The sequence below is a fragment of the Gadus chalcogrammus genome, chromosome 19 (assembly GCF_026213295.1).
Source record: "Gadus chalcogrammus isolate NIFS_2021 chromosome 19, NIFS_Gcha_1.0, whole genome shotgun sequence".
Taxonomy (NCBI): domain Eukaryota; kingdom Metazoa; phylum Chordata; class Actinopteri; order Gadiformes; family Gadidae; genus Gadus; species Gadus chalcogrammus.
The window spans coordinates 14,979,569-15,006,089 of NC_079430.1; the positions used below are offsets into that span (position 1 = coordinate 14,979,569).

The following is a 26,521-nucleotide window of genomic DNA, read 5'->3' on the forward strand; positions in this document are numbered from 1 at the left end:
CTTCTGACAAATGTACTTATTGTCGCTTTGGATAAAAGTGTCCGCCAAACGCCCGATATGTAATTGTTTGATTGTTTTCAAGTGAATCGTGGTAAAGTCGAACATGATCCTCTTGTGTTTGGGATCGGGAACTAAAAAACGCGCTCTTTTCTGCCGGGGTCTATTTTTGGCCTCGCTGTTAAGAGGCCGATGAGAGCCACGTCACTCTCCGTATGAGCGGCCGTGTTCAGACAAGAGTCCCTAGCCCCGGGATGCACTGCCTGCCTCCTTCTCCGTAGTGGCTTGCCCTTCTTTTCCCTCGGAATACTACAAAGAATTTTTCGATTCCGATATGGATAAGAATCTGCGGTTGTAGTTGTTGATGACACATCAAATTCAGTTCAAGTGCTTAAACGATTGGTCCATTAACAATTTGTTAGACTGTTTAGTTTTGAGATAATCGGTTCACCACGTTAGTCACTTGGCCCTGATTTCGACTCATTTGAACACAAATATTTATCAAAGGGTGAATCAACAACATATTTGTTATTCGTGGCCCTAATCGTTGCCGACTTGAAAGCATCTTGCGCGTCTGTTTTGGCTATCGTCGTAAAGTATGTTGTCTGCTGGGGGTTGACCCTTAGCCGAGGTGAAGTCTGGCCACTGGGCCAGTAGGCTGATGGTAACATGAACCCCGGTCTGCATATGCAAGCGCTTATGGCAGCACTTCTAGCGCTGTCGCCTCAGCTCTGTCTGCATGACTTATCACTCCTCCTTTACACTCAATTCCCGGGAGGGTGTGTAGACGGTTAACCTATTCCCTCCTCGACGTTGTCTCTGCTTGCCACGTTGTCCTTGCGTACGCTGTTATGGTCCTCAAAAAGCATGTTACAATCGCGACACACACCCGGTCCCCAGAATCACAGCCAGTAGCAGCTGTCTGGCCGGATTTACACTCACACTGCCACTCCCAATATCAAAGAACACAAATGGATGCACTTCTGGGTTTTACATCACACATGGTCGCCACAGAGCCTGTGGGCCTTTGTAGCCTTTCCAGGAATTTTCAGTTTATTTTTGCTTGTTTTTCCTCATTGCTTATAAATCGGCTGCGTCGCAGATTACTCCAGGCAACGATAAACAACAAAAGCGCAGAGGGAGAAGCCATCTTGTGAGGCACAGAGGAGGTGTGAGTGTGTCACCCCTCAGCCCCCCCCAGAGCCATCGACCGTCCTGTCTTAACGAGGGTGACGTCAGCTTTCGCATTGGCTGGCAAACGCTGCCACGATAATCACCCGAAGGTGCGCCCCTGCCCGTGTTACTCCCTCGTAGCGCTCGAATGCCCCGATGGCAAACGCAAGCTCCAACACCGATGCTCTTGCACATGCAAATCATGACATCATTCCGTGAAATCAAGCATTATGTCGGAGCGAGCCGTGTCGCTGCAAGTCGGGCGAGACGCCGATGACTATGCAAAGAAGCACACCGTGGAGCGGCTATGGCGAAGCCTCCTGTGTTGGGCGGACCGTCCACTATGTCTCAGCCCTCGCAGCGGAGAGAGGAGGGAGGCAGGCAGGCAGGGGTGTTATGTAACCGCCCGTTGTGTAAGGAGGTTGTTTCGTCTGTGATGTGGTTTTCCCTCCTCCCTCGCTTGCCCGGTCATGAGGATAAATTGTTAACCAGAAGCAAACAGCTACTCTGCCGATGCATCCTGCTCGAGGCAGGCGTCTCTCTGCTGTTGGATTCTGGCCTGCTGCAGGAAATCAGCAGGTCGTGTAAATTGCCCGGCCCGACGTTGAAACCGACTGAGTGTATTTGTTGTTGACTTGTTGTTGACTATCTAAGAAAACTGGATGTCTATCTTTGTTGTTTTGCAACGGTTATGAAACTAAGGCAGTTCCGTTTATCGACTTATGTAATCTACAGGCTGCTAATGTTTTTTATGCAGCTTGTCATAAAGAGGCATCCGTGAGCGACGCAAAGACATTGAACTATTTCCAACACTTTCCAACACAACTTTCATGGACAGTGGTCCATTAATATTCATACTATCACACTATTATGCAAGTAATCCCTAATAATATAAAATAGTGTGCATATATAATATAACAATTATATAGCTTAACTTTATACCCTTATGCATGTTATTTTATCATTATGATACCATTATTGATGATAAATTATCACAATTGTATCATTATAGCCCTCTTTATTTGATATATTTCCATATATTCCTCCTATTCCGCGTGCTTTACCATTGGACGTGCCTCACAACCCCAATCCTTCGCACCCCTTCCCCTCCGCCCCGGTGCGACTGAGGGGTTGAACCTCTTGTCAGTCAGAACCGGTTCGCTCGCCTCACACTCGCCACCTGTTCTCAGCTTGCCGTTGGGCCCCGCGGGCGACCTGCAGGCAAACTCGAACATGGAGCCACGGTGTGTGTGTGTGTGTGTGTGTGTGTGTGTGTGTGTGTGGTGTGTGTGTGTGTGTGTGTGTGTGTGTGTGTGTGTGTGTGTGTGTGTGTGTGTGTGTGTGTCACCGCAGGGGGGGGGGAGAGATGAGCGAGTCAGTGATGTTTCTCCGAGGAGTAAATCAAGTGGGGGAGAAAAAAAAAGCCTTCAGCCAGGTTTCAGCGCGGTGGTTGGTTGTGTTGCGGTCGTTACGTAAGCTTCGTCTGATGACTCGCTGTGTGCTCATCAATTGCCCTTTTGCGTGGCGCTAAGGCCAGGTGTCTGGAAGACTGGGAACACCCACGGCCCCTTGCAGGATGCAACCCGAAGCGTCAACACCGCTCTGCTATTTACAGCGCGCAGAGCCCTCCTTCTAGTCTTTGGTCCCAGAGATTGAAGGCCGAATCCAGCTCGATGCAGGCACAATATTGAGGTGTTTTGATCTGAACCTGGGATAGGGTCCCGGGTGCCAACCCCAATAGACTCCGCAGACTACCTAGGCATCCTTGAGCAAGATCACCTGACCCCTACCTGCTCCTTAAGGACATGTTTTAAAATCCAATGTCACTGTGGGTAAAAGCATCTCGCTGAAGCCACTCATTAACCCCCTCTAGTGGTCGGAACCGGCACCACTCCTGCTGCCCGTCACTGCTCTGCCCCCATCGGTGTACAATGGGGACTTTGTGGCCGGTGGATCGGATTTAGTTTTACACAGACTATAATAGATGTCATTATGACTGTCTGCCAGCCCGCAGCGTAGCTAGGCTGGCCCGGCCTGCCCCCCTCTCCCGAGGTTATGTAATATTCCCGATCGTGTTTCTCCTGTGGAAAGATGACCCCCGACGGAGAGTATGACTGGATCTCTGGCGGGGTCACCGATGTGGAATGGCCGGTTGGGCTCTCGCACACTAACCCAGCACTCGCTCCCTTTTGTTGTGATGTAGGGAGCAATGGTAAGGAGAGTAGGTTGAAGGGTTTATGGGTAAGGTCAGTCGAGAGAATGGGGGTGTAATAATGCAGAGTTGACGGTTTTACGTTGTACAGTAAGTAACTATTTGTTGAGTGACTACTGCTAATACTTGATATACTTGCTTAAGCCTTACCATCAGAATTTATCTAGAAACTGATTATTTTTGTACTTTTCTGATTGCTGTGGCTTTCTCAGAAAATATTGATGCAATGCCTTTCTATGAATAATGCTGATACGATGCCTATCTTGATGTGAGGTAATCCCGCCATAAAGCGAATCCTCAGACACCCCTCCCCTTACGCCTCCTGCGTTTCTTCAGGTCCTTAGGTTCTGTCTTACTTGGAAATGATGACTGGTCTTATCGGAAGAAAGAATGTAGCTCTGCGTCGTCTTTCTTTGATGGATTACGTATGCCTGTGTAATCCCCACACACACATGCACATTTTTAACATGAATAGCGGTGTTAATCTAGGCTAACTGATAAGCCACGATGATGGCCTCTGAATCTTACTCTGGGTACAGCTGTGCACACAAATATGAGCAATATTGACTGATATAAGGTATGACTAAATCATTTGTGTGTTATCATTTGTATGGGATTCGCTCTGACAGGAACGGCGTGTTTGCCTAAGAGTACAGGTATCGGAATTGAACCCGGCATTAGCAACAGAGTTGTGCTTACCTGGTTGTCAAATAGGGGGGTTGCGTCGCTAAGCTTACGTTAGCCACTGTGTTGCTAACCTAACGTTAGCCACTGTTTTGCTAACCTATCGTTAGCCACTGCGTCACTAACCTGACTTTGGCAAACATGTCGTTTCACATAACATTAGCCAATGCGTCGCTAACCTAACATTTGCTACCGTATAACTATGCTAACGTTAGCCACCAGCGTTGCTAAGCTAACGTTAACCACTGAATCCCTCCCCCACCATCTCCAGGTGTGGACATCGAGGCGGCCAGGAAGGAGGAGGAGCGCATCATGCTGCGGGACGCCAGGCAGTGGCTCAACAGCGGCCAGATCCAAGATGTCCGCCACACCAAGTCCGGAGGCACGGCGCTCCACGTCGCCGCCGCCAAGGGCTACGTAGAAGTTTTAAAGTGAGCGTCTGACATTTTGTACTCTCACTAAAACATACAAACAAAAGTCTTTCTGTTTTTATTTTGTGATCTTTTTTTGCTATGGTCATTTGCAGAGCTAGGTTTAGTAGAGGGGAGACTAACAGTTGTAACATCAAGGGCATCCTACTCAGGGATTCTTACCGGTAGATTGCATACATTGGGGATCGAACCCAGTACCATTTGGCTTGGGGTAAAACGCCCTTAGCCACTAAACTACCACCCACAATTTTGTAGTTGTTTAGTTGGTTTTATAACGCAGGGCTTTTCCTTAATGTATAGTTTGTTCATCTATATCAGCAGTTTGAACACTAAATTTACATTTGTGCATCTACGAATGTGTATCTATGTACTTGCATACAGATATATAGAGCTATCTATGTACATCTATACAGATATAGATCTATGTACATGTATCTATGTACAATTACATGTACACAGTGTGTCGTAAGCTCTTTGGTTACAAGCATCCAGTGATTGGCGTGTATATATACTGTGCCTACTTGGTCAGTGTGCAGTTGATGCACACACACACACAAGTGTATGTCACCGCGCTCCATTGAACCCAGCACTGTCAGGCTCACTGAAACCTCCAGCTAACTCAGCAGAGCACCTTTTGTCTGCCTGCCTGCTGTGTCTGGCTGGGCACTGGGCCAAACGCCCCCGGTCTCCCCGTAGCCAGCACTGCCATTTCCGTGTGGAGCACAGCATCTCCCCCCCCCCCCCCCCCCCCCCCCAATCCTGTGGCCCCTCTCTGAGCATTGACTTGCCGTTCACAAGAACGGACAGGGACGCGTTTCATGTGAAGTCGACAGCGGATGACGCATTTCGACAGAAACCCGACTGAAAACAAATCGGGACGGGACAGGACAGGAGAAGGAATTGTGTAATTCTAGGGAACTCTATTTCTAGTGAACTCCAGATCTAGCGAACTCTATTCTTATCATTTGTGTTTATTTTTCCCCCCTCTCTCCGCTACTGCAGGCTCTTGATCCAGGCGGGCTATGATGTAAACATTAAGGACTACGATGGCTGGACCTCGCTCCACGCAGCGGCTCACTGGGGCAAGCAGGAGGCCTGCAGGATCCTGGTGGAGAACCACTGCGACATGGACCTCATCAACAAAGTGGTGAGTGGGCAACACGCGTACATGTACTACACCTGTGCAAGTAGTACACGCACAAAAGGAACACGTTTGCACACACATGTACACACACAACTTGTGCACGTACACACACAGCACGTGCACATACGTGCACACAAAACAACACTCACTTGCACTAATCGAATCCGCGTGCACACCTCTCTCTCTCTCTCATCTCGTCTCCATGGAGATCGTCATGGTGATTTTCCGTTGTATCTCCTCGTGTCTTCCCAGGGTCAGACGGCCTTCGACGTTTCAGACGAGGATGTCCTCGGCTACTTGGAAGAGCTGCATAAGAAACAGGATCTGGTATGTCTCTCTCTTCTCCCACTAGAACTTGCTTATTGTTCGAAGGCCTGTGTATATCCGGAAATGTGTCAATCAAGGCACTTTCGATACCAGCCTGGCCTCGAGTTCACTGGTAGAAGTAGCATTGGCCGCCACAACATTGCGATGCATGACTTAAGTCACGTGAATATATAGGTATGCAAAAGTAAAATCCTAATACCCTACGCGACCCAGGGTAGACCTTTTCTTCTAACCGTTGGTCCCTCATTGCAGCTCTCGAACGACAAGAAGGACGTGAAGAAATCCCCCCTGATCGAGACGACCACGACCGGAGACAACAACCAATCCCTGAAGCCGCCCAAGAGGTGAGCCGGCGCTGCCACCGGGAGAGTAACGAGTGTTTACACCGCACCGTGCCGATCTCGTTTCTCTTTTTACTACTCCCTTCACACAATGCAGACTCGTCGCTCCTTCGAGTGCCTTTTTCCGCTCGCGTGTAAAAGCCCCCCCCCCTCCCCCTTGCTAGATGTACGCGGCGCTAGTGTACACACGCTGTCAGGGGGCAGTGTATATACGCACGCTGTCAGCAGCAGTGTATACACCGGGTGTGCTGATGTATATCGCCGTTGCCGCGGCGCCACGCACAGGAAGTACCATGGTTGTTGTGTGTTCCGTTTTCCCCCCCCCAGCGAAAAGACGGTGCTGCTGGAGCCGGAGAAGATCGTGGCCAACATCGAGGTGCTGGAGCAGGAGAAGGTGGACGAGGAGGAGGAGGGGAAGAAGGACGAGTCAAGCTGCTCCAGCGAGGAGGAAGAGGAGGAGGACTCTGAGTCCGAGAATGAAGCAGGTAAACCTCGCCTCCCCCCGTACGTCTAAGCACGTGCCGCTCAAAGTCAACTGAGGAATGAAAATAAGGAGAACTTCTGAGCTTCCCCCGGGATAAACAGCCTACTTTTGTGGCTCTTCTATTGTTTTTTTTATTAAACTTAGTCGCATTATCTCCCATAAAACATTGTTGCCCTGTCAAACTCCCCCAATGGGGTCTGGTCGTGATCATTCAACAAAGCATTTTGTCTTCTAGCTAAACCTATACCTTGTCAAACTGTCTCATTTGCAGCTTTGGTTCGTTGTGATTAACTTTAGGCTAAATACATTGGTTTGAGTTCAAAATGTCTGTCCACCCCTCCTCACCAAAGCCTGACTCCTCTTCTCTCCTCCTCACTGCTCCCCTCTCTGGACCCTCCAGAGAAGACCAAGACCCCCGGTCCTCCAGTCAGCCTCGCCACCACGGCTGCCGTGACGACCCCCCCCGCCGCCGTCACCGTGGCGACCCCATCCAGCCCCACCAACCAGGTGACCACCCCCACCTCACCGGTCAAGAAGGTACGACCTGCCGGACACCGCCCACCCACTCTCCTCACCGTTTCCGTGACGATAGGCCACTCCCTTCACCTTAGATGCACGCAGCGAGATGCATTAAGTGCATCTGTGTACTGGTTTATACCCAGTTGTAGAAACCCCCCACTGCCCCACCTCTGAGCACGTCACCTGGGAGGCCAAACGGACAGAACTGGGGGTGTAAGGTACTGGAATATCGGAGGATCAGTTGGTTATTTTTTCTTATGTGTGTAACGGCATCACTGCTTTCGAATAGTTCAAATCTGCGATTTCCTATATTCACATACTCTACACTTCCATGCAGATGACACTCGAGGTAAATGAAGTCCTTGTCAGGCCTTCATTTTGACCTGATTTCTTGTTTCTTTTGGGTCTTGGAGGAGATATATGGTGCGTTCCAGAGCCCATCCAAAGCAATGGGATGTGGGACTTATCCTACCCGAACTGTACTAGCTCCTACTTGGTGAAGTGGGGGTAGGTCGATCACCCCCCAGTTCGATAGTAGGAGGTTCCACTTCGACGGTGGGATGTTCCACTACGACAGGCATTCCAGGTCACTTTTCTTAGTTGGAGGTAGGATAAGTCCCACGTCCCACTGGTTTGGATGGGCTCTGGAACGCACCATAACTGCTCTTTGTGGCTGCTTTACATGGAGCCAGAGTTGGAACAAGCTGTGGTCGAAATGTGTTTCTTAAAGTTCACATTTCAACGGGAAACCAACCACGCACTTCATTTGAAATGGGAATGCATTACTAAAGGAATCAGGCTATTTATTTCACCTTACTTCTTTAAATGCATCGTGCAGGCCATGCGCACCATTTCTCGTATATATTTGTCATAAATTATGTTTTTTGCGATCCTTCCTAAAATGCTGACCTTACAATGTGCGTATCCACTTGGGGGCTAGCATTTGTCAAACCGAGTACTTCATGCTTCTCAGTTAATGGAGTAACCTGCCCCCCTTCCCTCACCTTGAGGGAATAGTCTAAAGCTCCTTGGGTTCGAGATAGTTAAAGAAAACATCTTCTTTTTCTATGTCCTTCTCCCAAAGCCATCCTCCTGGCTTCTTCTGCTTCTGCTGCTGCTGCCACTTATGTGTCTTATTTTGGCTGTTTCTTTCATTCTCTATCCCCATCCTCTCTCTCCATCTATTTCCTTCTCCTTTTCTCTTTCTCGATTTCTCTCTTTTACCCCCTCTTTCTCTGTCTCTTTTCCCCTCTCTCTGTCCCTGTCTCTCTCTCTCTGTCTCTGTCGCTCTTTCTCTGTCGCTCTTTCTCTCTCTCTCTCTCTCTCTGCTTTATAAGTCTGATTGTCTCTCGCCTGTGGCCGAGCCGGGCTGTCCTGCATTGTGGCGCCAGGGTTTGCGTAAAACGGGCATTTCTCTAGCGCCCAAAAAAGTGATGGTGAGACATTGGTGTGCACCAGAGTTCCCCCCCTCCCCCCCAAACCAAACCACCAACCCCCTTCGTTCGTGTTTAATATGGTGAACCCGTGCACTGACCACTAAGACTCTGAATAAATAACCACGTTGTCTGCTCTCCCAACAGACCCCATGGGTGTGGGCTCTTTTAACTTATTGCCATTTTTTCGAGAGCCCCAATTCATGTCTTTTAGTAATGCCAATTTCATGCATCAAGGGCCACTTGGTTTTACCCCCTTTACATCACACATAATTTACATTCAGTCATTTGGCAGACGTTTTTATCCAAAGCGGCTTACAATAAGTACATTTAGGTACAAGATTGCAAGGATAGACGCTACATGATGCTAAGTACTATTCTTAAGTGCCACATCGTGTTGGACAGTGCCATGTGTGATGTCACTAGAGGGTTGATTTTGAACTGCTTTGGATGGCTAGTCAACATCACATCTGGTGGTGAAATAAGGGCTGGTTAATGGAGTGGTCATTAGAGGAGAGATCTTTATGAAGCTTTATTAGCCTAAAGCTTTATGAATCGTGTGCATTGAGACTTTTGAAAGACAGGGCGATCGGAAATGGCAGGAGTTAAATAATTACACGCGTGGGGGTCCTTTATAAAAATAAATAATATATCCTAGACCACAAAAGAGTTTGCTACCACCTTAAGGACGATCTATATCTATTAAGCATATTTGCTTTTCCAATCAGTGGCTACACTGAAAAGATAATTGAGTGTCATGATGGAGCCAGCCTGTAGGTGGCGCCAAACCCTTAATCGTGGTCCAGTTTGTCCTCTCTTGTTCAACTTCCTGTCACTGACCTCCTCAGACTATCTTCTGCTTGCCTCACTTCACACCATCCTAACGATTCCTGCCTGGCTTTGTTTGTTTCTCTTTATCGGTTTGTACGCTCAAGGTGTTTCTCGTCTGTTGTGTGTTTCACTGAGTTGGGTGTGTGTGTCTGACCGGAGCATGTGTTTACGTCTGCAACTTCAAATGTCCCAAAAATTTCCCTCCATATCTTTCAATCCAAATACATCTGCCGAAAAGTTAAAAGGCAAATTCGGTTGCATTGAGATTACATTTTATAAAATGTTCTCTGGGTGAATTGTGAAAGAAAAATGACAATGTGCACACACTACTCTTTTTACACTTTTTTTTTTTACTACTCGTTTCGATTTTTACATTTAAGGCATTTAGCACATGCATTCATGCAAAGCGACTTGCAACAAATGCATTTGTCAGAAGAAATAGAGAAACAATATATATCGCTTTCGGTAGAGTAAAGATATTCATAGAAACGAGTGCATCTACAATTGTTAACCCATTCCCGTGTACAACAAAGATGGTTGTATTTTATTAAAACGAAACCGGCCCTTCTCCACCACCTCACTCTCCACAGGATGTGCTCCGCCCATGTGTGACTCACAAACAGCTCCTTAACGTCTGCCTGACCTCCATCAGCATAACCAACCCCCCCCCCTCCAAACAACACAACCACCACCTCCACCACCTTCCTCCAATAAACCATCTCCGTCGCCTCCATCCCTCCAGGTCCCGGCGTCGCCCACGGCCAAGGTGTCGTCGCCGCGGGCGACGGAGGAGGACCGCAAGGACGAGTCCCCCGCCTCGTGGCGCCTGGGCCTGAGGAAGACGGGGAGCTACGGCGCGCTGGCCGAGATCACGGCCACCAAGGAGTCCCAGAAGGAGAAGGACGCGGCGGGCGTGATGCGCTCGGCCTCCAGCCCGCGTCTCTCCTCCTCGGTCTCCATGGACAACAAGGACAAGGTGGGCCGCAGGCCGCTGGTGTATAGGACCCCTGTTCGCTCACTCTTTGTGCTTCTTTTTTTTTTCGCTTTTTTGTGGAATTGTTATTACTATGTTGTTGTCGAGTAAACAGATTTATTGGTCATTTGGGGATGACGCACTTATTGATTGTTGTGGGTCCTTGCACTTAGCTATCTTGTTGTAGACGAAGAATGGGTTGAATTTGTTAATGTTTTTTGACATTTTTTGACGTTTTTTGACATCATCGACTGAGAATTTTTTTAACTGTCAAATGTAAAATGGCCGCCCCCTCTTCCTGATGCCTTCTCCTTCCTATTCCTCCCTCCCAGGAGAAGGACAAGAGCACCCGACTGGCCTACGTCGCCCCGACCATTCCCCGCCGACTGGCCAGCACTTCAGACATCGACGAGAAAGAGAACAGGTAAGGGCCCGATGCTCTGTGGACATCAGCGCCCCCTACAGTCCACTGCTGTGTATCACAGTCCCAGGGGCTCTGTGCAATGCATGGTGTGGAGCGCTCTGCTGCCGCTGGGCTCTGTGTAACGTCTGCCCTACTCCCAGAAGGTCAAGTTCAATACTAAGTGCAATGGTGAAAATACATTGAATACAGGATCATTGACTAAAACAATTTTTAATTTCCAATGGAGCCTGACGTCAAACTGTTAACAGCTTTAAATTCACTGAGAGTTACTCAGTCCTGAAGTTTGAGCTGCTTCTGCAGGTTATTCCGGGAAGATGGTGCAAAAACCTTTTAGGCCTTTTACCCAGTTCTGTCCGAGCTCATAAGCACCTTTACCTGATTCCTAGCATTCATCCTTTATGAATGGTAATATGAATTGAATAGTATTCAAAAGGTATTGCTGTAGGTTCATTATTTTATCATTTCATTGAGTATTTGCTGATTCCTGAATATGTTATCATGGGAAAATTCTTCTTGAGCAGTATCAGATTACATCACAGGACCCCACAGACGCTCCTACGTCAGGAAGCGTTACTGGCTCTGTGGCGCCCCTGGACCCTGCCTCATCTCCCCTGTGGTTCCTCCGCCCCTTCCCCACCCACCAGGGACTCCGCCTCTCTGGCCCGCAGCAGCTCCTACACCCGCCGGCGCTGGGACGACGACCTGAAGAACAGCGACAGTACCGCGTCCACCACCACCGCCTCCACCACCACCACCACCACCAACCGAGTCCCCATCTACCAGCGCAGGTTAGCCGCCCACCGCTGCCCTGTGGGGACCGCCTCCTCCTCCTCCTCCACCCAGCACTCGCTCCATCACTTGAGACCTGCTGGGTGGACTCTTAAGACGACCTTCTACCGTCTACAGAATAGATCGTGGACCCCGTCTCCTCTTATCGTGAACCGACTAACGTAGCGTAGACGAGATGACCTTCGTAGTACGATCGTAGTGTTGTAGCCGTCCCGTCACACCCATGATGCCGCAGAGACATGCATGCGTGCGTGCGTTTGTGCGTGTGCATGCACAGGTGCTTCCATATGTGCCGGCAGCTGCTTATGTAGACCCCCCCCTCCCCCCCCATCCATGCTAGTCATCCTCTACCTCCCTACACTAGTGTCACGGCCACGGACCTGTGTCACGTGACTGTCCGGTCAGGGGTGATGTGCCTTTAAGTTGTTGATGATGGGTGGGATTCTGACCATTAACATTCAAATTTTCATAATTGAAGCAAATTGTTACGGCACGAACCCTAGACACAGACGCTATTAGCCAGACCTGTGTACATGCGTGTGCGTTGGATATTAGTGTGCCCGTGTCTGCCCTATGCTAACTTGCTGCTCTCGCCTCCTCCCTCCATCCCTAAACCCTCCCCTTCCACATCACGCACACACACACACACACACACACACACACACACACACACACACACACACACACACACACACACACACACACACACACACACACACACACACACACACACACACACACACACACACACACACAAATACACACACACAAATACACACCCACACACAAATACACACCCACACACAAAAACACACACACACACCAAAAAATACACACACACACACACCAAAAAATACACACACACACACACCAAAAAATACACACACACACACACCAACAAATACATACACACACACACCAAAAAATACACACACACACACACCAAAAAATACACACACACACCAAAAAATCAACCTTCTCACCCACACACACACACTCTCTCCCATGTAAACATACCCCCCCCCCCCCCCCCCCCTCTGCACCGTGGTTCCCCCCCCCAGCACGTCCCACACGCTGGCACTAGGGCGCAGCGGCAGCACGCGGGACGTGCCGTCCAAGTCGTGGTCCACCTCCAGCTTGGAGCCTAACGCCTCTAACACTAAACCCTGGCAGTCGCCCTCCTCCCATTACCAGTCTTACAGCATTTACCGCAGGTACAGAACCCAGGCCCCGCCCGCCACCGCCGCCGCCGCCGCCGCCTCTCCCCGGCCCCCACCTCCGTCCGTCTGCGGGGTTGCTCTAGATCTGTCTGTCCGTGTCGCTCACCGCCTGTGTCCCTCGGTCTATGTCTCTCTGTCTCACAAGGACCTGTCTGTTCCTCCTTTGTATCTTTCCGTCTGTGTCTCAAACTATCTCTCTGTCTATCTCTCAGTCTGTGTCTTTGACTATCTCTTACTTTCAATGTCTACCTCTTTCTATCTCTCTTAGTTTGTATCTCTTTCTTTCTCTTTCTATTTGTATCTCTCACTTTCCATCTTTCACTGTCTTGGTCTGTGTCTCTCTCTCTGTCTTCTGTCTATCTCACTGTCTGTCTATCTCTGTTGGTCTCTCTGTCTGTCTCTCCATATATGTCATCAGTCTGTATCTCACTGTCTATCTCTGTCGGTCTCTCTTGTCTGTCGCTCCGTCTCTCAGTTTTATGGGCAACTAGCTCCTACTTGAAGAAGCCACACTGTTCTTTTTTTTAAGCTTAATTCCTTTTTCATTCTTAAAGCCAAATGGAGAGATGCTTTGAGAAGTTGAAGGTTATCACTTAGAAGGTTATTAGAAATGACATTTAAACGATGAGCACACTTCGTTTATGGGTAAGTAATGGAGCCGTAGCTCCATTACTTACCGCGACGCTCGAAACTTTAGGCAGGAAAATGTTCAACCAAAGACTTGGGCCCAATCCCATTTCTACCCCTTATCCCTCCCCCTTGTTTTGAAGGGGTAGGGGGAAGGGGTAGAAATGGGATTGGGCCTAAAGCCCAATCCCATTTCTACCCCTTACCCCTTCAAAACAAGGGGGACGGGGAAAGGGTAAGGGGTAGAAATGGGATTGGGCCTTAATGTAATGAACCTCAGCTTAGAAGCATCTCCCCACCTTGGTTTTAACTCGGGATATTACTAAATGGGGTACCATAGACTCCCAGACTACATCGATTAACATACCAATGTGCCCTTATCTTAAGTGAGAGGCAAAATAACGAGTCTTTCCTATTTCATCATCATCTAGAGCAGTGGTTCTCAAACTATTTTTATGAGTGAACCCCCCTCTAAGATATTTAGCACCCCCTTCACCAGCACGAAACAGATTCTTTCAGAATTGAAACTTGCTCAGTGTGAATGAGTTAGCTTTTTTTATTTTATTCATTTTTATGAGTACCCGCTTTTGTACTCCAAAATACCCTGTGGGGTACACGTACCCCCATATGAGAACCACTGATCTAGACAGATGCCACTTTAAATGTCCTTTGAATAAACCATTTTATCCATCCAGTTTATAAACGTTATCACCACATTTAGGCAATGATGGTGGGTTTGAGTTGAACCAATCTGACCAACCGGTCTTGGTTTAACCCAGGGAGGGGTTGGTGCTGAACTATCCGCCGTCGTCCCATCAGCGGTCCTGCTCATGGTGCAACGTATTAAAGTGAATGTCGTGTCCCTTCAGTGGCTCCTTCGGCAGGCGGGGTCAGCACGAGGACCTGACCTCCACCACCACCTCCACCTCCCCGACGACCACCACCACCTCCAGCCCCGTCTCCTCCACCACCACCACCACCACCACCTCCTCCACCACCTCCACCTCCTCCTCCTCGGTTACCTCACCCACCGGCCACCGCGGTCTGCTCTCGAGCCTGGGCACCTCCTCCACCCGGCCCCCCACCAGCCTCACCAGCAGGTACGCTCCGTCCTTGGGTGGGGGGGGATTGGCATGACGTGGCTGGTGGTGTTCTTGTTAAAGGGAACCGTGCTGATTAGCTCCCCTGCACCACCTTATATTGCTGGGTGAGTGTGGGTGTGGGTGCGATGCTGGTTCTATATCTGCTCCGGAAAAGGGTGCTTTAATTCGGCTAAGCAAACTTAAATCATACCCTCCACCCTAAAATCAAACAATTGTGTAGCAGTGTGTTGTACGCACAACACCGTTTCCGTCGTTCGTGGGTTCAGCCAGCCCGGGAGCCATTTTGTAGTGCTTCTGCTCTCGCTCACGTTGGGAAACGTTTCCTTGTGGCCAGGTACTGGTCGGAGGAGAGCTCCGACCGGGACAAGGAGAAGGAGTCCGCGGCGGTCATCCCCACAATGAACACTGGCTCCACCACCACCACCTCCTCCACCACTAGCACCATCATCGGCTCGGACGGCAGGGAGAGACGCAGGTACGTGCGGGGCTCGTGTCGGACGGGTGACGACCAGTGGCCGTTGGATAGCGCAGACGCCGCCCGGGTCACGTGACGGCTCTGGGTCGAGGACGATCGCATTACTATTCATGTATGGAAGACGCGACAACCATGAAGGACAGATGACGTTGTGGAGGAGGGGAGTGTCAATGTTGTTGGCAGAACATGGCCTTCCTGCCTCGCGTGTTTTTGGGTTGAAAAAAAAAACGTATTTAGTTTTTGAAACCCATAGTCTAAAATAATGTAGTTTTGAACTGGTTTTGCTATTTTTATCGTGTTCAACAGCAGTCCCTATGCTGATTTAGATTTAGTTTAACTGATATGCTGATATGGACTGATATGCTACTGTTATGCTTGGAAGATGGAAGGAAGATGACTGCTGCCCAAGGCCACAGCCTCACTTTGTATGCGGGACAGATGTCCTTTCCCACGTCTGTATGATGTGTTCCATCTGCCCTGTTGTGTCCCTCAGGTCGTACCTTACGCCAGTGAGGGACGAGGAGTCGGAGTCTCAGAGGAAGGCTCGCTCCAGGCAGGCGCGGCAGTCTAGGAGGTCCACCCAGGTACAGACGCACTCGCTCGCGTGGAAAAAACACTCACTCACTTTTACATCCCCACCAATGGACAATCCCCCAGAAAAAACAGTCAATCCCTCAATCCCCCGGAGGAACACTCAGTCACTTTAGCACGCGCTCACCCAGAAAAACACTCACTCACTCTTCGATCCCACCACCGGACAATCACCAAGAGAAACGCTCCCTCCCTCACTCACACACTGTTCCACCCCACCGCTAACCGTCCCCCAGAGCGACTTCCTCACCCTCCTCCCCCCCCTCGGTCTCCCCCTCCAGGGCTCGACCCAGAGAAACACTCACTGCCCCACTCACTCACTCGTCCACCCCAGCACTGACCACCACCCAGAGCAGCACCACTCACCCCTGCCCCCCCCTCTTCCCCCCCCCCCCCTCCAGGGCGTGACCCTGACGGACCTCCAGGAGGCGGAGAAGATCGGTAAGGGCCGGACCCCTCGGAGCCGCGAGGAGGAGCGCGAGAAGCAGGACAAGGAGAAGCTGCAGGAGGAGCGCAAGGAGACGGAGACCAGGGAGGACGACTACCGGTCGCGCTACCGCAGCTTGGACGAGGTGCGCGGCCCGGCCCGTGGCCTGGGGGGCGGGGGGGGTTCAGCAGAATGGAGACAGAGAAAGGGGCCATGTTGCCATTTTAGATTCCACAACTCTTTTATTTTTTTAAATGGGGGGGGGAAGTATGTTTTAGGTTTGTGGTGTTTTAAAGAACACCAGTGTGTCTTTTGATCGTCTGAATTATGTTTCTGTGCATGTGGCGGCACTTTAAAGCCCTTCCTCTTGGATCTCCGTCCCGCCCTCTCTCTCTGTCGCGTGCGGCAATGTTTTTCTCATTCTCTCACCCTGTCATCCGCTCTTTCTGCCTCTCCCGTGTCGTCGTCTCGCTCATTCGCTCATCGGTTCTTTCCGTCTCTTTCACTCACTCGTTCTTTCTGTCTCTCTTGTCTTTGTCTCTCATTCACTCACTCGTTCTTTCTGTCTCTCTTGTCTTTGTCTCTCATTCACTCACTCGTTCTTTCTGTCTGTTTCACTCGTCTACTACTTCTGCCCGTTTCACTCATTCGTTCTTTCTGTCTCATCTTTGACTCGCTCCCATTCAATCATGTTTGTCTCACTCATTCATTCTCTCGGCCTCTTCTGTCTCATTCACTCATCGTTCTTTCTGTCGCTCTGTTTCACTTCTCCACTCTCTGTCTCTCTCTCATCTCCGTCTCTCCATCTCTCTCCCTCAGACCTACCAGCGGTACCGCCCCTCGGCCACCTCCTCCACCACCTCCAGCAGCGTGAGCACCTCCTCCTCCGCCCCCCTCTCCTCCACCTCCTCCTCCTCCCTCCACCGACCCAACTCCCTGACGGGCATCACCTCCTCCTACTGCCGCTCCTCCCGGGACACGGAGAAGGGTGAGCCACGCCCGGCGCTGCTCGCGCACGGCACTCGGTCATCGCTTTCCCCTGGTCATGGGATTTGTAGTCTTGATGAATTATGATTATATAGAACTACAAAAAGGGGCACCTTAGATTGTCAGTGTCCGCGAAAGGTGGTGTTTACATGAACATACAAGTTAGTGGTGTTTTATCATTATTCTGGAGGTGTTGTATACGTGGTGAGAACTCATTAGTTCATAAAGGTTTAGCGGCTAACCTTAAGCCTGTCGGGGTCATTCTATTGAGTTGCTAAAGGTTTAGCGGCTAACTCTTAGCCTGTCGGGGTCATTCTATTGAGTTGCTAAAGGTTTAGCGGCTAACTCTTAGCCTGTGGGGGTCATTATATTGAGTTGCTAAGAGGTTAGCGTCAACTCTCAGCCTGTGGGGGTCATTCTATCGAGTTGCTAATGGGTTAGCGGCTAACACTTAGCCTGCAGTGGTTGCTAAAGGGTTAGCGGCTAACTCCTAGCCCGCAGTGGTCATTATATTGAGTTGCTAAAGGGTTAGCGGCTAACTCTTAGCCTGCGGTGGTTGTTAAAGGGTTAGCGGCTAACTCTCGGCCCACACTAGGGCTGTCAATCCTCCCCTCAAATCATATTCGAATTTCTAATGCTTCTTATGTTGAATATTCGAATAATATTCGAATATTTTAATGTTTTTTTTATTTATTTATTTTATATCATTATATACACCGATACCATCTTATTATTAGGCCTACGTCCCGCGTCCACTAGAGGGCGCGTCAACCAAATCTGTTATGTAACATTTGCAACAAGTTTTACCAAATCAATACAAAACTTATATAAATAGGTAAGATATAACGCCAGAAATATTCAAGCAATGATGTTTAATGAAGAAGCTGATGTTCAATCATTCAAATACACACACACACTGCTATTTTACGATGTTATTCTTGGCTGTTTCGACCGTGGCTCTTCCTCAGCCGCTAACTGTTCTAAAAAAGCGGTCCTGCAAAAGTTTAATGTAATTCTTGACTTGTCAATAAAATGTGCTAAAAAAAAAAAAAAAAAAAAGTTCAAACGTTAGTTGCCGCATTCGAATGTTCTCCTTTTTTTAAAAATGTGAATTATATTCGAATAGCGAAGTTCGTTTTGACAGCCCTAGCCCACACTGGTCAATATTTAGAGTTGCTCAAAGGGTTAGCGGCTAACTCTTAGCCCGCGGTGGTCCTTCTGTCCCCACAGAGACGGACAAGGAGGAGGAGAAGGAGGGCGAGGACAAGTCCCAGCCCCGCTCCATCCGGGATCGCCGGCGGCCCCGCGAGAAGAGGCGCTCCACGGGGGTGTCCTTCTGGACCCACGAGGTAGGCCACGCCCCCGGGGGGGGGGGAAGGTTCTGTCATCAATAAACAACACGCCTTTTGAATGGCATCTTACTATGCATGTTCACTTTGAGAAACCTCTTAGCTGATTGATTATTATAATGAATATTATTCATATTTTTAATCATATTTCAGAGCGATGAGAATGACGCCGACCCACAGTCGGACTCGGAGGACGGCAGCGTCAAGAGCGAGCCTCAGGTACACACACACACACACACACACACACACACACACACACACACACACACACACACACACACACACACACACACACACACACACACACACACACACACACACACACACACACACACACACACACACACACACACACACACACACACACACGTGTTTAAGCAGCAGGGGCGTGAGCTGCTTACATAGAGTGCTATTACGGCAGACTCCTCCTAAACCTCTCATTGCTTATAGTGTCATGTCTCGTGTCTTTCAGCTGAGAGCTTACATATTTTCAATCTCCGGTTGGCCTCGATAGACCTCCCTCCACCCTCTTATGAATTTCTAACAGTCACCCTGTTTTGCCATCTGTGACGATAACCTTGCATTAAAAACATTATGCATAGTTCCACTCACACATAACTGCCGGTCTGGGAGCAGGTATTTTAAGACACACAGAGGTTAACGCAATTCTACCTTGAAGATGTTCGCATTGTTATTGAGATGATTCTTAATAAAGTTAAGAAAGGCACTGGGGCAGTGCATTGTGCTTGGCCAGGGTCTCAACAGATAAATGTCCTGTTACCCACCAAGCTTTCTTTCATCTTATTTTTGGACTTTGCAGGGCATATGTTAAGGCAAACCTGTAACTATTTTCATGCGATAGGTCTTATTTGGTCGTCAGCAGATTCATCGATGCCATTTTGTCAGTTACTAAAATAGGAGAAAACTGGAGTAAGATCCTACGCTTTTGCGTTTTGTCTCCACCAAACTGTTTATGAAAGTTTTTCTCATTGTTCAAATTCTAGCTAAATCAGGGGCTTCACTTACACAAGGTTAGGTCGGATATTCAGATATCAAATGTTCCTGTTTGTTCAAAGTAACTTGAGCAGCATGGAAAGGGAATCGATGGAAGAATACTCATTCATACTTTTCTTCTTGCATTTTCATTACAGAGCGACAGACTGTCAAGGTATGTTAAACTCTGCTTTCTATGCACTTTATAAATGTTGAGTGTTATTATTTGCGCAGGTACTACGCATTGGACAGTTATATTTCAAAACATTGTTTTTCCAGCAATTTCAATTAAATTGTCTCAATGTTGTCAATAAAGCTTTGACTAAAAAGCGGTTTGTTGTGGTCAAAGGAATGACGGCAGCACTTCCTATGAACGCAATGAGTCGGTGGGCGGCCGTACCTATGGCGACGGTCGGAGGCCCTACTCGAGCAGGCTAGACAGGGACGACAACACTGACTACAAGAAGGTATTCCAACCGTTTATTGATTATTGATTTTTGTTTCTTGTAAATCCTCGTAGTTTTCTCGGTTTCAGGGTCCCTGGCCATGTCATGAAAAATGTATGCAGTTCTGCTGAAATACATTTCGCAAAATTAAACGGTTGACGCCAGTCTTTGTGTTTTGGGGCATTTAACTGGTCTTTTTATAGTCTGTTTGTTAAAGTTGTTTTTCATGCTCTTCTTTGCAAGCTGACAGTTGGTTATCACTCTGCTGTGGCCTCTTATCCTAAAAATAATAGGATGTAATATAGGCCAGGCGTGCACAGCTCTAAAGCAGCACTATATTCCCAGTCCGAGTTGTGCTGTAACCAGGTCTTCTCTCTCCCCCCCCCAGCTCTATGAGCAGATCCTAGCTGAGAACGAGAAGCTGAAGGCCCAGTTACGCGACACGGACCTAGAGCTGGCGGACCTGAAGCTCCAGCTGGAGAAGGCCACGGCGGTACGCATGACCCCCCTGGTTGCCTCTGTCCCCCTTACTGACTCCGCTCCCGTACCTTAACAATATCACTTTAGAGGGCTACACTCTCTGTTGAATAACACTTGCACGGCTGAGATCGGTGCTGAGCTTTGTTTGTTAGTCGGTCGACTGACATTTTGTTGATTTTATAATTTGGTTATTTCATCAATCATTTTGGTATTTTATATAAAATAAATCTTATGTTCGTTGCTCAATGATATGTTGTGTTTTTAGCTGGTTGCTTGTCCGATAAAAATCGTTTAATCGATTTATTTTTTGGTGCAAAAAAGCGATACAATCGAATTATGATTATGATTGACAATGCCGTTTTTTGTCAGTTGGCCTTAGCCCCGCCCACTCACTTACCTCCAATGTTTCCCTTCTCCAGAGGCAGGAACGCTACGCCGACCGGTCGCAGCTGGAAATGGAGAAAAGGGTAACCGCCATTTGTTCACCTTTTTTAACACCACTCCCATATCCGACATGTTGTAACGCTTCTGCCTGAGAGACCCCAAAACGTACGCTATTCATCTCCTAAAGTCTCAAGTGAGGACTAACTGAGCTGATCCCTGGTGGCTGGCTGCGTGGTAACGTGTGGCTCCCCTGGGTTTATGTCTGAAGGTAGCAGGCAGGCCCCACTATCAGCTGGGGGCCGGTGCTGCTGCTGCTGCTGCTGCTGGTGGTGGTGGTATGGTTTTCTTCAGAGTTTATAGCTGATCTCCACTGCTGGCTGTCCTCCTGTCTCACGCGTTCTGATCGCTAGCTCCAGTAGCAGCTGGGGGGGATGGCCCGCGATACTCGTGTCTCACTCTCTACCTTCTCAGTCTCACTTTACCCCTTTCTGTATTACTCTCGACCTCTTTCTGTCTTACTCTCGTCCTCTTTCTGTCTCTCTCTCGTCCTCTTTCTGTCTCTCTCTCGACCTCTTTCTGTCTTACTTTCAACCTCTTTCTGTCTCACTCTGGACCTCTTTCTGTCTCACTTTCGACCTCTTTCTGTCTCACTTTCGACCTCTTTCTGTCTCTCTCTCGACCTCTTTCTGTCTCTCTCTCGAACTCTTTCTGTCTCTCGTCCTCGTCTCATTTTATTTGACTTTCTCTCATGTGTTCTCGCGGTCGGTTCTGTTATTGTACGTGTATATTTATCGTGGCTTTCTAACTTTGTTTTCTCTTGCTATCTTGTAGTCGTTTCTTTGTAGCTCATGTTGTTCTACCGTTCTGGCCTCTATCTCTCACTCTTTCCCTATTTTTCCTACTCTTCCCATTCTCTCGTTCTTTCTCTTGGTTCCCCTCTCTTTCCCTTTCCCTTTACTCTCTCGCGCTCCTTTTTTGGGTCCATCTTCCTCAGTCTCTCTCACATCATTCCTGTCACATGACCTTCCGGGCAGTGTGTGGTCACCATGTCGTGTTTGTCCAGATTCTGTAGACCAGAGTCCAGGAAGGCTCACTGACTCAGACTCGGGTCATCATGTCCCCGCCCCCCTCCCCTGATTGGCCCTTCTTACAGCAGCCATTTTGACATGTCTTGCAGGTTGAAGACGGGTGTAATTAATACGCTACCGTAGTGGTTCTCAAACGTTTTCTACTAGTGTAAAATAATACTAACAAATATAATATGGTTCCTACGTTTTTCGGTGGGACCCCTAATTAACATAAATAATGTATGTGGGGTCCAATGGTAGTGTAAACATGAACATTAAAAGGTTGAAAGTACTCCCAATTTAGTGAGAAACATGGGCCTGTGCGTCATGCAACTGTTGGCTAAGAAGCACAACGGCACGGGAGAAATAAATGATAGTTCACCTTTCTTTAAAAAAAAGAAAGAAAATTGTGATTTACGGCGTACCCCCTGCGGTACTCCAAGCTACCCCTAAGGGTACGCGTACCCCCATTTGAGTACCACTGCCCTATAGTATGGCCCTGATATGGTGTATGCGGTCTCACTGGATTGGCTGTGAGCCACTTAAGGCAGCCACACCCTGAAGCATTTCGCCCACTGCACCCGTGTTAACCCCGCTATGACCTGTCAAAATGTCCGCTGCATAACGGGCCTGTTCCCCGTCTGGAATGAACAAAGGGCCCGTTATCTTACCTGGAGTCGGACGGGACCAACAATCCCTCACATGTTCCAGGAATCTTCTTTCTGGAGTCTTAACCCAACTGATCAATATCCCCCTCCCGCTGTCCCACATGTCTTAATTCATCAATTCATCGATTCATCAATTCATCCATTCATTCTTTCGCTCCCATTCTGACGCTGAGGTCGCCGAAGCGGTCACCTCACAGTCCTGCGTGTGTTCACGCGTGTGCGTGTGTGTGTGCAACACCCCCAAACTTTCTCACCCCTCTCCTCCCTCCCCCCCTGTCCCCGTCCCTCACCCGGTGTCTTTTAGCACATGCATAGCCTGTGTTGTGTTGTGTTGGACCTTTGACCTTTGAACCCTGCAGCGTGTGTATGTGCGCCTCAGTGACGCTCTTCTCCCCCGCCCACAGGAAAGAAGAGCGCTTGAAAGGAAGATCTCTGAGATGGAGGAGGAGCTGAAGGTAAAGTCCTCCTCTACAGACACACACACACACAGGCACAAGCCTGCCCCCCACAGACAAGCCCCACAGAGAACCCCCCCCCCCCAGAGACAGATAGACAAACAGACAAACAGACACAGTATTTAAAAAAAGTGTGTTCAAAGGGAGTCTGGACAAGGATCCAGTCCTCAACATGTTGATAATGACCTAGTAGAAGCCTCATTTGGGCAGGATCAGCTCGCTACCTAACAGCGCCCCCTTGAGGTGACACTGGGAACACATTCCCTCTGCCAGATAATGTTCCACGCTGTGATCCAGCAAAATAAAATACAGGGGCAGTTATTTTCCTAGAAGTAACATCAGCCAAAGGTTATGAACTTACCCTTAAGCTTCAGGGGGTCCAATCATCTCAGATTGACGCATCAGGTGACCAATAACCACTGAATCTCATCGAGCCATGTTGTGTGTGTCTCCTAGGCCAGTCGTCAACCTCTCCATCTCTGTTATCTTAGAGCTCCCCCGTGCATTGCTAGTCGTTACTCGCTGTCTAAACTTTGTCCCCATTTTCTAAACTCTTTGTCCTCTTCTGTGCTCATGTTCCTCTCCTTGTTCCCTCTTATTATTTCACATCGTCCCTGTATTGTACCCCCCCCCCCCCTCTCCTCTTAACCCACTTCCACATTCCTCCGTTTCCCTCTTCGCCCGTTTTGACCCTCTTCTCTCGCCTTCCACCATCCTTTCATTTCCTCTCTCCCGTTCTCCTGCTCCGCTGTGTCCCATGGTCCCTCGCCCCCTCCCCGCCTCCCTGTGTCCCCTCCCTCCCCCTGTGTCCCCTCCCTCCCCTGTATCTCCCCATGTCTCTTCCCCCCCCCCTGCGTCTTGTCCCTCCCCTCCCTCCCCCTGTCTCCCCTCCCTCCCCTGTGTCTCCCCATGTCTCCCCCCCTGTGTCTTGTCCCTCCCCTGTCTCCCCTCCCTCCCCTGTGTCTCCCCCCTCCCCCCCTTGTCTCCTCCCTCCCTCCCTCCCCCTGTGTCTCCCCCCTCCCCCCCCCCCTATGCCTCCCCTCTCCCCCCTCCCCCCCTTGTCCCCTCCCTCCCTCCCTCCCCTTGTGTCTCCCCCCTGTGTCTCCTCCCCCCCCCTGTGCCTTCCCTCTCTCCCTGTGCCTCCCCTCTCCCCCCCTTGTCTCCTCCCTCCCTCCCTCCTCCCCCTGTGCCTCCCCTGTGTCTCCCCCCTCCCCTGTGTCTCCCCCGCCCTCCCCCGCCCTCCCCCGCCCCCTGCAGAGCCTGCCCCAGGTAAAGCAGGTGCAGGCCCTGCGGCAGGTGAAGGAGCGCTTGCAGACGGAGAACCGGGCGCTGGGCCGCGTGGTGGCCAAGCTCTCGCAGTCCCGCAACCGCCGGCCCGCCTCCGCCTCCTCCTCCTCCTCCTCCTCCATCGACCTCTAAACCCAAAACAAACCACCTCCGTCACCACCACCTCCTCCTCCTCCTCCCCTTTTCTTCCTTCCTCCCCCCTCCGTTCACGCTCCTCCAATCCATCCCATCTCTTTTCTGTGCCTTCCATTCGCGCTCCGCCACGTCCCCGTAGCAAGGCAGGTGCCCCAGCCGTCCACACAGTGTGTGTTTGTGTGTGTTTGTGCGTCTGTGTGTGTGTTTGCGTGTGAACTCGTTTCCCCTTTTCCCTGTGCTGCTCCAAACCTCCTGGTTTGGAGGTGTTGTCGAGGGGGGTGCGTTTGTTTTGTACCTCCGAGAGGCGTGGAATTGAATGGTTTGTTGTCCTCTTACAGCACATCACTAAGGGAAAGGGGGGAGGGGGGGGGTGACACAATTTGATCTGAGCATGGTTTTAGACTTCAACTGTCACTCATCAGTAACCCCTGATCTGTGAGCCCCCCGTTTCACCCGACTGTACTGTACTGTAAAGGGACGCGACCCCACCCCCCTCGTTCCCTCTAAACGCACCCTGACCCCCTGGTTCCGGCCACGTCCGTCCGAGGGTGCGAGGGTTGCGTTCTGTTCGCGGTCTTGGCTTCCGCTGCATGACTGCGGCCTGTTGGGTATTCAGAGTGTCTGTGGATAGCTTTTCAAGGGGATGGGTATTATTATGATATTGGATTGGTGACGCCATTATCTCTGCGGTGGACTGGTCAAAAGTTGTCCAATTTTGGGAATATACTGTATACATATCCCCGGTAAGCAGGTCCCCAAACATGTTTCAGAAGGGGGCGCTATAACTTCCGGTTTCAGTTAAAGGCTCGGGCATGTGCCTCCCGATAATTGAACGATTCTGAAACTTTGTTGTACATGCTGAAACCTTTGCAAATGGGACCCAAAATGTCAGTCAGGATACATTTGGCTGTACAGGAAGATGATCGTGTTTTGCCGTAGTGTGTGTGTGTGTATAAAAACAGGTTGATTCGACCATCATTCCACTTGACTCGATACAACCATTGGCGTTTTGCGGTTTCACCGAAGCACCTTCCAGGCGCAGCTCTGAACCAATCAGAGCCTGCGCCGTCGTGGATTTGACGGAACGTCGTACGTTCTATGTTCTCAAACCGCCCGTCGTGACCTCGTGTTCTCCTGGAAGACAAACCACTCTCGGCTCTCGCTCTCCGCCAAACCACGGCGTTTCGGTTTGGGTGAGCGGAAATCGAGGTGCTTGTTTGTGCTGTGGTTTTGAATCCCGGTTGGCTGCCTTGCCCGTTGGCAGCAGTGGCCCGGCAGCCATACTGGTTTTGCATGGCTCTGCTCTCTCCCTCGCCTCCCCAGACGTTCGGGGCTCCAGTTTGTGTTTGGTTCCATCCCCTGCCCCCCCCTCCCCCCTCTCTCTCTCCTCTGTCTCGGCACGCAGAGGAAAGCCAAAACCATTCGTACAAATGAAGATCTAAAGTCCTTTCAGGAGGCTTTGTGATTGGTCCAAGTTTGCTGCCCACGCTGCAATTAACCGTTTGCCACCCGGGACCGTCGGGTTAACAGCCAGGTGTGTGTGTGTGTGTGTGTGTCCGCACTTTGTCTAACCTCCTTCTCCCTCTCCCTCTCTCCCTCTCTCTCTCTCCCTCTCTCTCTCTCCTTCTCCTTCTCTCTCTGTCTTTCAGACGCTACCGGACTTGAAAGCCGACAACCAGAGACTCAAAGACGAGAACGGAGCTCTCATCAGAGTCATCAGCAAGCTCTCCAAGTAGACACCTCCCCCTCCCCCCCAAAGCCCCCGCCAGTCCTCTGCGCCCCCCGCATCCCCCCGCTTTGCCCATCACTACGCCCCCCCCCCCCCCCCAACCCCTCCATGGCAGTGGCCGATGGAACGCACATATTAGATATTAATTGCAACAGACATCAGAAATGAGAGAGATCCTTTTCTCTCGCCCCCGTACCCTTTCTTTACCTCCTATTTGTCCCTCCACCCCCCCCCCCCCACCTCCACCCCCAACTCCACCTCCACCCAGACATCTTATCACCCGGATGGAACCACTGAGTTTACAGAGGACAGGTGGAGCAGGGGCAGCAGGGGACG

At 49.9% G+C, this 26,521-nt stretch overlaps 1 protein-coding gene across 2 annotated transcripts in view; it reads left to right on the forward strand.

The window, feature by feature from the left end:
* Positions 1-26,207, forward strand: part of ppp1r12a (protein phosphatase 1, regulatory subunit 12A) — a 49,545-nt gene extending 23,338 nt beyond the window's left edge. Inside the window, exons 4-26 of one of the 2 annotated variants that reach the window (XM_056578113.1) lie at positions 4,338-4,497; positions 5,500-5,644; positions 5,894-5,968; positions 6,221-6,312; positions 6,637-6,794; positions 7,194-7,330; positions 10,319-10,552; positions 10,882-10,973; positions 11,618-11,761; positions 12,824-12,976; positions 14,479-14,709; positions 15,047-15,187; positions 15,681-15,771; positions 16,180-16,350; positions 17,025-17,193; positions 18,423-18,541; positions 18,695-18,760; positions 19,693-19,709; positions 19,884-20,001; positions 20,369-20,473; positions 20,880-20,927; positions 22,984-23,034; positions 26,106-26,207. In XM_056578113.1, coding sequence (XP_056434088.1) covers positions 4,338-4,497; positions 5,500-5,644; positions 5,894-5,968; positions 6,221-6,312; positions 6,637-6,794; positions 7,194-7,330; positions 10,319-10,552; positions 10,882-10,973; positions 11,618-11,761; positions 12,824-12,976; positions 14,479-14,709; positions 15,047-15,187; positions 15,681-15,771; positions 16,180-16,350; positions 17,025-17,193; positions 18,423-18,541; positions 18,695-18,760; positions 19,693-19,709; positions 19,884-20,001; positions 20,369-20,473; positions 20,880-20,927; positions 22,984-23,034; positions 26,106-26,192 — 2,804 coding nt within the window. In that variant the 3' untranslated portion in view covers positions 26,193-26,207. Of the gene's footprint in view, positions 1-4,337; positions 4,498-5,499; positions 5,645-5,893; positions 5,969-6,220; positions 6,313-6,636; positions 6,795-7,193; positions 7,331-10,318; positions 10,553-10,881; positions 10,974-11,617; positions 11,762-12,823; positions 12,977-14,478; positions 14,710-15,046; positions 15,188-15,680; positions 15,772-16,179; positions 16,351-17,024; positions 17,194-18,422; positions 18,542-18,694; positions 18,761-19,692; positions 19,710-19,883; positions 20,002-20,368; positions 20,474-20,879; positions 20,928-22,983; positions 23,035-24,291; positions 24,597-26,105 lie in introns of those variants that run through there. The other variant, XM_056578112.1, reaches the window with a different exon arrangement.
* The last annotated feature ends 314 nt before the right edge of the window (positions 26,208-26,521 follow it).